Genomic DNA, 12,063 nt, shown 5'->3' with positions numbered 1-12,063 from the left:
TTGTGTTATTTTCTTATTAAACAGTTAAATACAATGGCGGACCCAACTGCTTGGTCTCTCGTTGATATATTTTAAACTTATATACTCTTTGGTAATTTGAAGAAACTTTGTGTACTGTTGTGACAATATCCCAAATTGAGGCTGCGGCACCGAATGGTCATACTTTCTGCTTTAATGTTTTCACACTGGGATTTTCGGATGGTCAAAAAGTGGCGTAATTTGTTGACATTTTAGTGAGACGGGGCTAAAGTCTAATCGTAACGAACACACAAAGATAAAAAATATTAACTTTTACGGCGAATCTTTAACCGTTTTGTCTGCTGCTGCCACATTCACAGTTTGGCGCCTACAAAAATGACGGAAAGGAGAAGAGATCCCCTCAACTACCAGTATTAGGCTTTTGCTTCAGGGGTACGTGTTTTCAGATACTTCTTCGACGGTAAAAAATGAAAGATTATTTTTAAAATAAATTATTTTAAAAAATTAATAAATATAAATAATTATTATTATATTTAATTAGATATAATAAAAATTAATAAAATTATATATAATTTTATATATAAATAATAATATATTATTATATGATTAGATAACTCTAAATTAGAGGTAAAATAATATTCAATTACATAATAATATATTACATTTAGACACAAAATTGTATACATAACGCTACTCTAAAAGAATATTAAAATATTATTTTATTTAAATATATTTATGTATAATTATTCTAAAATAAAATTAATAAATAATAATATAATTATAAGAAAATTAAAAATATCTAAATATTTTTTTAATACTTAATATAAAGATGATCAAATTACTTTTTCTATTACTTATTACATCAGTATTAATAATAAAAAATTACTAAAATATTTTATTATTTTATAAATTGAAATATTTTATTATTAACAAATCAAATAACATAACATAAAATACTCCGATAATCTTTGGTTAGTGAAATCAAATGCCTCTTTTAACTATTAATTTCATATAATTTTTAACTTAATAATACTAATAAAATTATATATATCTATTTTAGATATATAAATGTATATACACTTATATGTTTTATTATAAATTAAATTATTTTAAATTAAAGATAAAATAATAATATTATAATAATCTTAAAGTACTCCAAGGGTGAGTAGGTTTTGACAATTCATGCTTTACTTTGGATGGCTTTATTTGCAATTTTTTCTTCTTACTTCCTGGTGAAGGATTATATATTCCCTTTTTATTATTATTATTTTTTCGCTTTATTATTATATTATAAATATTAATATATAATTGGCTTGACATTTTTCAAGTATAGCCTATATTGCCAGCTAAAAAGAACATCATAATCAACAATTACATGATGAAGATGACATCCTTTTTTAATCATTTATGGTCAAATGACTATTTCCCATTTGAATTTTGATCAAACCAAGTTTTTAATTTTAAAAAATCTATTTTTTTATTTATCTATTAAATTTATTAATAAAATTTACTGAATTTTTTATAAAATTGATTGAAAAAAATACTCTTCATCTTTACCCAAGTTAAATAATAATTTGTTCTCTCCCAAATTTTCAAAATTTGCATGCACCTTGTCATCACCCACATTGTTTGGCTCTGTCTGTATTACACTAGTTAACTTTTTCCCTTGTTATTGTTTGAATATATAAACTTTGATCGATAAGAGTATAAGTGATATTACTCATATTATATATTATACAAAATAAGTAAAATATCTTTTCATTGTTAAAAATAACGTTGTACTTTTGATATATAGATGGAAAATGGAGTTTTCAAACTTTAAAAGAAGGAACTTGTTGTTTAATTAAAGTTTTGGTAGGAAATAGTCATTCGGTCATAATTTAAATAGTCAGTCTACACGGCACCATTTCAAATTAAAAAATATATAATATTGTATGTACATATTTTTTATATATAATTTAAGTATATGTCATTATATGATTAGATATTATTTAATCTTTAATTTAAACTTATCCACTTATATGATAACACGTTATCTGTATACTTAAATTTTCTTGGCAATCCTTGTTTATTAACATTTTAATTTAATTAGTTTTAAAGTTTTTGTCCTCCAATGCCATTTTTCACTTTGCTTAAGGATCTTATATAAAATGAGGTAACAAACATGATTCTTTCTAAGTTTCACATTATTGGTGTCAATCAATAACAGTTCTATATTGGTCCTGGTTAGGACAAATCATTCACCTTTATTGGAAAATTGTCAAAAAAATAATAGGAAATGTTCCAATATTCCATCAACACAAATATGAATATGACCCCAAATTAAGTGGAGGCGGTTTGACAAATTTCTCTTGTACAATTGTTTGAAGTTTTTAATGTCTGTATAAAATGTTAGGGATCCATTATTAATCTCAACAAATGCAAAAAAAAAAAAAAAAGGTCATCAATTATTAGTTTTAGCCAAAACCATCGAATCGAAGAATTGCACACATGCATGAGGGTTTTCTTGTTACAATAAAATTATATGTATAAATAATATATTATCATATGATCGGATATTATTTTATCTCTATTTTAAAACTATCTAGTTGCATACTAACACATTAATATTTATGTATAAAATTGTATATATTATTTATGTATATAATACTACTATTTTTACTAACACCGTTCTATTATAAATAATGTTCTAATGTACAAGGATCTCATGTATGATCATATCAAAGGAATCATCCTTAAACATTGTTATAACAATAAAACTATAAGTACTCGTTTTAAATATACAAATGTATACATATTTATATGTGTTATTATGTGATTAGGAGATTTTAATTACGAATAAAACAATACTCAATCATGTGATGATACATGTAAGTGCATATATATTTATGTATCCAAAATAGGTACTATAGTATTGCTCTTGTGATAAAATATGTATACGGAAATTGTTAAGTTGTTGTATTTAAATAAGATAGTATGACATGGTAGTTATATTTATATTTATCCAAAATTTCCTAATTAAAGAATTGTTTTATGTATATTATAAGAGTTTTTGTGTATTATTGTTGTGTTTCCTACAACTACCCACTGATAATGAAAACAATTGAGATCCAAAGTTGGGACAACCCTCACTCTTTCAAGGAAACAACAAAAGGGGTGGTTGATTAATACAAACAAAATTACCTTTTGTTTAAGAATTTTGAAAATTCTTAATGCTAGTCTTTAAATTTAGACATTCCAACTAGGAGTGGCACGATGTTGTGTTTTCTATTAGGGTTGCAAATAAATGACGATAAATTTATAACAAAATTAAGATTATCTTAAAAATATTTAATACGGAGATGATAATCAAATTATCAAATTTACTTGTATACCATGTCACCTTAATAATAAAATATTTATTACCTAATATTAGTAATTAAGTATAGATTATCAATATAATCAAATATTAGCTCGAATTAAATATCCCATTAGGAGTATACATTAAAACAAACAAACTTACCACTTATTTAAGATATGTGAAAGCAAGTGGAGGAGTTGAAAACAAAATTTAGACAATTCAAATCCAAAAAAAGTAACTTAAACTTGAAAAAAAAAAATAATGTTACATGTAAAAATAATATATATAATTTTATACATAAATAATAACGTATCACTATATGATTTGATAGTTTTAAATTAGAAATAAAACAATACCTAATTATATAGTAACATATCATTATTTATATACAAAGATGTATACATTATTTATATATATAGTATTATTGAAAAAAGACAAAAGAAACCCATCCTCGGTTATTATTATAATATATGATACGGATAAAAAAACGATATGTGTTTTAAAATATATTAAAATCGATATGATACGGTTAAGTTATTATATGATATAATACATATTTATTTGTATAAATAATTTTACCACTACAAATTAATACATAATTTTAGAAACAATAAAACTATGCAGTTGTCTATAATTTTGTGTATAAATAATGATGAATCATCATATAATTAGATTTTATTTTTGTAATTTTTATCTATTTAATTATATAATAATATATTATTATTTATATATATAATACTATTTTTTAAGAAAAGTGATAACATATCAGGATAGAAGTGTATTTCAAAACTTTGGAGTTTGATTAAATTAAAATTTGGTGTTGTTTCTATGCACAATTGAAGCAGTATGATCCATCTGCATCCGCCTAAACCAAGTCACCGTCCAACGCCACCTACCCCACCACCCCCAGCCCACATCATCAATTATTATACTGCTGTAGTTGCCGTGTTCGTTCACACTACCACCGCTATTTTGTTTATATTTTACTTAATCCTTCAACCCAGCCATGTTTATGTTTGACCTTTTTCTCATCATTTTTCTTTGACATTTTATGGCTTTATGACAAAGCCAAACGAAATTTCATCTATTTTAATTATTATAATCAAACTCTGCCTTCTCTCCCCCGTTTCCATAGTCCAAATCTTTGTTTTCACACCGTTAACAACCCAATTTCAAAGACTGTTGTTGATTTTTAGATTTTCTTTGCCCCCTTTTTCTGTCCTTATATCGAACTCTTCCTTCTCTCAATTCAAGTTCAATCAACGAACCCATCATTTGTATTTTATTGTTTGTACAGTTAGTTGATCAAGCTTCAGTTTTTCTTCAAATTATGAACGACGCCACCACTGTTAGGAAACGGAGGCGAAAAGATGAAGGAGATCATCGTGTTCAAAGCGGAGACGATGATGGAGAAGGAGGGAAGAAGAAAGACTTGAAGGGTATTATTACTTCATTGATATTGTTGGAAGAAGAACACAAGGGCGATGAAGAAGATCAAAACAAAGCCTCTGCTGAAACTAAATCACTTTTTGAGACGAATCGCAAGAAGAAAACGAAGACCATGTTGGAGTATTACTCCAATCTTCAAAATTACTATTCCGAATTTGAAGAAACTGAGCGGACAAACAAGAAGAAATCCCGCCTTCTCGCTTCTTCCGTTGCCACCATCGCCGCCGTTGCTGATTCTGATAATATGCAAAAGTCCGCCAAGCAAGGAAGCGGTGGGCCAGGAACAGCCCAGCATAGGCGGTTGTGGGTCAAAGACCGGTCAAAGGCCTGGTGGGATGAGTGCAATAGTCCTGACTACCCCGAAGAGGAGTTCAAGAAATGGTTCAGAATGAGAAGGCAAACGTTTGATATGATATGTGAACAACTGAATTCAGTTATTGCCAAGGAAGATACAACTTTGCGGAATGCAATTCCTGTGAGGCAAAGGGTTGCAGTTTGTATTTGGAGACTTGCCACTGGTGAACCACTTAGACTTGTGTCAAAAAGGTTCGGTTTAGGCATTTCAACTTGTCATAAATTGGTTCTTGAAGTTTGTACAGCTATTAGGAGTGTGTTAATGCCAAAGTATTTACAATGGCCTGATGAAGAGGGTTTAAGGAAGATTAAAGAGGAGTTTGAAGTCTTGTCTGGGATTCCAAATGCTGTTGGTTCTGTGTATACCACACATATTCCTATTATAGCCCCTAAAATTAGTGTTGCAGCTTATTTCAATAAGAGGCATACTGAGAGGAATCAGAAGACATCGTATTCGATTACATTACAAGGCGTTGTCAATCCGAAGGGGGTTTTTACTGATGTATGCATCGGTTGGCCTGGTTCGATGCCTGATGATCAGGTGTTGGAGAAGTCTGCTTTGTATCAAAGAGCAAGCGGGGGTCTTTTGAAAGGAGTGTGGATTGTTGGAGGTTCAGGGTATCCTTTACTGGATTGGGTGTTGGTACCCTATACACAGCAGAATTTGACATGGACTCAACACGCGTTCAACGAGAAAATTGGAGAGATTCAACGGGTTGCGAGGGATGCATTTGCAAGGCTGAAAGGAAGGTGGAGTTGTTTGCAGAAAAGAACAGAGATTAAATTGCAGGACCTACCTGTGGTTCTTGGGGCATGCTGTGTGCTGCATAATATATGTGAGATGAACAACGAGGACATGGATCCAAGCTTGACATTTGACCTTGTTGACGATGAGATGATCCCCGATGCTCCTCTGAGATCACCCAACTCAATGAAGGCAAGGGATGCCATTGCTCATAATCTTTTGCACCATGGCCTTGCAGGCACTGCATTTTTATAGTTGAACAGAGATGTGTTTGTTTATTTATTGAGAATATGATTCTTTTGTTAATGAATTATCATAGTTGGGCATTCATCCTACTTTGATCGCCCATCCCTTAAATTGATAAACACTGCATGTCTTATATAGCTTCAAGTTTATATCCATAAATCACAATGTATTCTAGGTTCCATACTCCAACAAAAAGAAATAAAGATTATTCTTTTTGCAATGGTTTGTAAGTATTAGTGTCCATTGTTAAAAGTTTGTGCTTGCTTAGTTGCATATAAAATAAAATCCCCAGAATCACAAACTAATGTTCTTGCATATTTGTTTAAAGGCAAGTCTTCTATCTGTTGCAGAGGGAGATCCTGGATTATACCCAGTTAGCTTATTCAGAAGGTGATTTAGAATATTTTTCATTTTCTATTATGTCAAAGCATAGTGCTGTCTATTCTTCTCGCACTTTGACATAAGTGGCATGAATCTGTCTTTGACAAATTGGGAGTTAGAGGAGAATGGGCATATCATTTTCTATTGGTGCCAAACACCTGAAAACATAAAGTTGGATAATGATATAGTTAAGATTCTTCTCCTGTTTGAACATTCAAACAAGTAACAATGAATATTTTAATTTTGGATAGGTTTCTCCATACTGAAAAAATGACTCAATATATTTGGTTAAGCAGTATATGAAATAGGGGATCATGTTCCTCTGCTAAGATTCCTATCCTAATATGGGAAGGTGTTATTTATGTTGGTACTGCACCACCTGCCTAACAAAATCAAGGTGTTATTTATATTTGTCTTCTCTTTTCTCTAACTAACCATTATTATAACTCATCGTTTTAAACTGTACTAGGACAAAATCAGCACACATCTCATCCAAGACTCTGAAATAAATGTAAATAAATTTGCTTATCATGGTGCTCTCTTTTTTTTTTTCTATTTTCTAGACAAACTTTTAGTTAATTAACAATAACGAAACTACTTACAATATGGTTTTATACGCTGGCCAAATGTAGACATGGTGAAGGGGTTCATCTAGGTCAACTAATCATCAGACCAATTAAGCAATGGTCAGATTAGTAAACTCTTTAGGAGTGTTATTGTATATTTTATTTTATTTAGAGGTTAAACTAATATGTATTTAAAAATGGTTTTGTCCTTTTTATTTTAAGTAGAGCCTAAAGTAAAAATTTCTCCGAAGTATATAAAAACCCAAGTTGAAAAACTCAAGTTACACATTGATTCTTCTAGTTTTTCTCTTTATTGACAACTCCTTCCGACGATAATATTGTCATTTTCATTTCCTCCCAACATTGATCTCATCATTTCTAGTGTCTATTTCATCATTTGATTCATTTTCAACATCAATTGTAACTTTTTTGATGACTTATTCCTACCCTAAACCAAAGAACCAGCCACAAATCAGTACAAGTTCTCCGATTGAATTGTGATTCAATAGAGTCCAATTGCTAATGTCATTGTACCATCATTTGAAGTTGTCGTCATCAATGTATCCCAATCGAACCGATTAAATTGACTGATTTGATTGAGGTTTCAAATGTTGGCTTAGAGGTACACATTCCCTTAGTTTATGTTGTTTCCATATGTTCTAGCAAAGAAACCGTACAATATTTTTGGTATGAATGAGCGAGTAATTCTGCGATAATGAATGTAACTCGATGATGAGAAGATCCATATATTTCACACAGGACGAGGATACTGAAAATGACACCTTTCCAATCCCATATATTCACTCTGAAGCCATCAATATTATCTCTTGCCAAGAATCAAAAACATTAAGGAACTCACAGCCGCACCCACAAATCAATGACTGACAGAATTTTCCTGACTGTACACTAGGAAAAATCCATACAAAATGTCATGGAACACACTCAAACTGAAACTTCATCCAATTTCAATTCTATGTGAAACCATGAAGCATACCTTAGCCAAATTAGAAATGGCAACCGCAGGGGCAGAGAAGAGATCTAAATTCTTGTCTCTGTCTTTATTCTTATAGGAGATATCAATTTTCATCCCTATTATAGGGATGACAAAGATTTTTTATCTCTTTCCTACGAAAAATTTTTTTTCCTCTTTTCCATAGAAAAAAATCTCTTTTCTGTACTCACAAGACAAAATTCTCTTCTTGTATTCGTAAAAAAAAAATTTTTCCTCCTTATACTCTTTAAATACAACATAAATATATTAAATAGTAAAATTAAAATCAACTCATTATTTCAAATGTCACAAATATTATATATTATCACTTTAATATGTATAATAAAAACTTAAATAAATTTGAATAATATAAATAACTAAAACTATAAAGATATGTTAGTATTTTAAATAAATATATTAATATAAATAAGTGGGGTCAAGGACAATAACAGAGACAAGACAAGACTTCTGTACCCCTATCTTTAATTGTGGAAATTTTTTTCATTTTTATCCATATCCCTTTCCCTATAAGAATTGAGGAGGGTTGAAATTTCTAAATTCGAATTAAAATTGTCATTTCTAAACCAAATATCTTTTTCCTTCGTATGGAGACAAGATTTTTTATTAATGAAGCATGCATGATTCTAAACATTTCAACCATTTGACTGGCTTGATGTGAGATTTCAATTTTTTATGCGCTGGATACAATACAATTTCCATTCATATGTTAAACTTTAAAAATTTTAAGATTATTTTACACCTTTGATAACCAATTTAAGGCAAGGAGGAAACTCATGTGATAATGAACAGAAGGATTAAAGAAAGGCCAAAAGACTTATTCCCACCCAAAGTATGTTGTTTCCTCACATTTCCATCTCTTAATTTTGAAAATCTCATTTATTAACTCATAGATAGTTAAAATTAATCGAATCTGTTAGTTATATTATTCTCCCCCCTAAACCCTAAAAACAAATAATTTCTCTCAACCTAAGTTTTCAAAAATAGTAGTTTCCCCCTAGAATTTCCAATTTTTTAGATTCAATTTTTCCAGTGACGAAGAGACTTCTTTGACAATCTCCAAACAACGTATCTTCCCCTTCGACGAATCCTCTTTTCGGTGTTGTGCGGTGTTGTCGTAGTCAAAGAACGAAGACAACTCGTCTTCATCAAAGATGAAGACAAGGTCTTCTTCGACAACGAAGAGTCTTCGTCGACGAAGACTCTTCATCTCTAGACAAAGACAGTTTGTCTTCGTTAAAAACAAAGATGAGTCGTCTTCATTCTCTGATGACGACACCGTCAAAAGGAGGGCGCATTGAAGGAGAACTTGCTGGAGAGGAAGAGACATTGTCTAGAGATCATCGGAGAAGTCTCTTCATCACTGAAAAAAATTAATATGAAAAATTGAAAACCCTAGAGGGAAAATGCTAATTTTAAAAACTTGGGTTAGAAAAAAATTGTTAGATTTTAGGGTTTAGAGGGAAAAAATGAAATCAAATTTAAGTTTATTTTTAATATTAAATATTAAATGGTGATTTTATCTTTAAAACTAACAAAATTAACAATTTATGAGTAGGTAAATAAGATTTTCAAAATTAAAAAGTGAAAGTTTAGAAAAATAACATATTTTGGGTGAGAATAAGTCATTTGGCCTTAAAAAAAAAATTGAAGATGGAATTAGAACGTGTTAAGCTAACCCGTAGAAAAACCAACCAAATAGAATAAACACACAACATAAAACAATTGATTCTGAATATTCCTTCTTTTGTTCACTTACTCAACAAGATTGCACCCTATTACTCTTACCTGTAGGTGTCAATGGGTTGGATCGGACCAGCTTTGGTTTGGCCCATCGGGCTAATGGGTCGGGTCAGCTCGAAGCCCAAATAGTAATGGGCTTTCGGGTCGAACTGACCCATTAATATATAAAGACTCAAGGCCTAACCCATATAATAATGAGTCTTAACCGAGTCGGGCTTTAAATGGGCTAGCCCGACCCATTTAATTAATATTAAAAAAAATTATTTAAAAATTTTTAAACACAAATTATTTTTCAATTATTAAAATTGAAGAGAGTACTTCAAATACTTTATTTATAATCTCTCACTTATAACGGAGGAATATCATAGTATAAATATTATAAATTAATAACATAGTATAAATAAATTAATTTACATATTGTATAAATTACAAAATATAAATAAATATATATTATGATAATATTCAAATGGATTGAATTCATTTGTAATATTTTGTAACGATAAAATAAAAATAAAAATAAAATTATAAATACAAAAAATTATTATTTGTGAATTTAGATATTTTCTAAAAGAGAGTTGATGAGAGAAAATGAGATTGAAAATATAATAAAATAATTGAGATTGAGATATTTGTAAATAAAAGTGAAAATGAAGAAAAATTGAATGGATTTATATAGAGAAAAAATAAATAAATTACAAAATTTTAAAAAAATAATTAAGAAGGCCAAGACTTTTGCCACAAGACAGAAGGAAGCACACAAAATAGAAGCAAGAAAAAAAATATTTTTATTTTTAAACAGTATAGGGTCGGGTCGGGCCAGCCTATGGGCTTAATATTAAAGCTCGAGCCCAATAGGCCCATGAACCTAGCTCAACATACTACAATACCAGGCTGAGTCTTCTTATGTCGTGCTTTTTTTCGTACTTCATGTCAGGCCTCCATTTACTTCGGCTCAATTGACGTGTCTACTCTTACCACAACCTGAACTAAAAGAAAAGAATATAATAAATTTGACCGTGGATAATCTTTGCAGTTCGAGAAGTCGGAGACCTCCTTGCTACTTCAACACAAACTTAATTCAGACTGCTCATTCTCTCCCTCCTTTCCCAGTTAAATCCTCACTCTCTAACCATTTTTTTCTCCCAGTTATGTAGTAATTTCAAATTAATTACTACGTATATTTTGTGTTTTATTATTTATTAGTTGAGCTTGATTATTTACTAGTTTAGTTTGGTTTCTAGATTCCAATTTATCGTAAACTATGTACATATTTGTTTGTAATCTATGAAAAAAATTAAGCAAAAATTATTCAATTTCTAAGTTCTTGTTTCACGGCATCAAAAGTTGAGCATTCTTGTTGACATTTCATTATAACGTGCTCACATTGCACCTATGTGTAAAGATGAGTTTATCAATTTAGTACACTCACACTAACAATTATATATATAATGAATTTATCCATTCGATACACTTACATCGTCACCTACGTGAAAAGATGAATACCTCAATTTAGCACACATATCATCATCTTTGAAGGAAGGTGAGTTAGTAAACAGTTACCTAAATGACCATAAAGTTAGACATCATTAAAGTCGCATTGGTAGCCGAAATCTTTAAAAATAATCTCATCTAATTTGGAAACTTTTCTCACTAGATCATCTCATTTGATGAAGATAGTATCTATTCAAGGATAACATATAAAATCAACAACAATCCATGTTGAGAATAGAAAATACACTTGGGGAGGAGTTTTGGAAACTAGAAATAAATTCCTAAAGTTTAGAGATCTAATTTCAAATTAATTAGTGTATATATTTTGTAGTTTAGTATATCCTAAATTAGCTTGATTATTTTTTTTTTAAGTCTAATTTTCTAGGTTCTAATTTATTGCGAACTATATATATATTTGTATGTTCTTTATGCATAAAATTGAGTAAGAATTATTCAATTTCTTATTTCTTATTTCACATTGTCCATAAAAAGGCATTTTTTTTAAACAATTGAGTGAGTGACTCAACAATCTTCTTATACCCTTTATGAATCTTTTATAATAGTTTGTTAATCCTAAAGAACCCCACGATCTTTTAAGGGACACTTGGTTTAGATAATATTTTATTATTAAAAGGCCAAAAAACTTGTTTCCACTTAAGGTATAGTGAAATCTCAAAGTCCTATCCTCAAACTTTCAAAAACCCAAACATCTACCTATAAACTAAAATTTATTAAAATTTCTAGTTAGAATTAAGGGTAA

The 12,063-nt window shown here is 29.7% G+C and overlaps 1 protein-coding gene across 1 annotated transcript; it reads left to right on the top strand.

The window, feature by feature from the left end:
* Positions 1–4,314: 4,314 nt before the first annotated feature.
* LOC123199882 (protein ALP1-like) lies at positions 4,315–6,333 on the top strand. Its single transcript, XM_044614904.1, has one exon. It carries the CDS (start codon positions 4,650–4,652, stop codon positions 6,120–6,122), a length of 1,473 nt encoding a protein of 490 aa, XP_044470839.1. The 5' UTR covers positions 4,315–4,649; the 3' UTR covers positions 6,123–6,333.
* Positions 6,334–12,063: the final 5,730 nt, after the last annotated feature.

This window comes from Mangifera indica, chromosome 17, assembly GCF_011075055.1.
Source record: "Mangifera indica cultivar Alphonso chromosome 17, CATAS_Mindica_2.1, whole genome shotgun sequence".
NCBI lineage: Eukaryota > Viridiplantae > Streptophyta > Magnoliopsida > Sapindales > Anacardiaceae > Mangifera > Mangifera indica.
This window is presented reverse-complemented; position numbering and strand designations above follow the sequence as displayed.

Bases quoted from the DNA above. Each gene is read 5' to 3' on its own strand.
- LOC123199882 (XM_044614904.1), top strand. From the start codon at position 4,650: ATGAACGACGCCACCACTGTTAGGAAACGGAGGCGAAAAGATGAAGGA.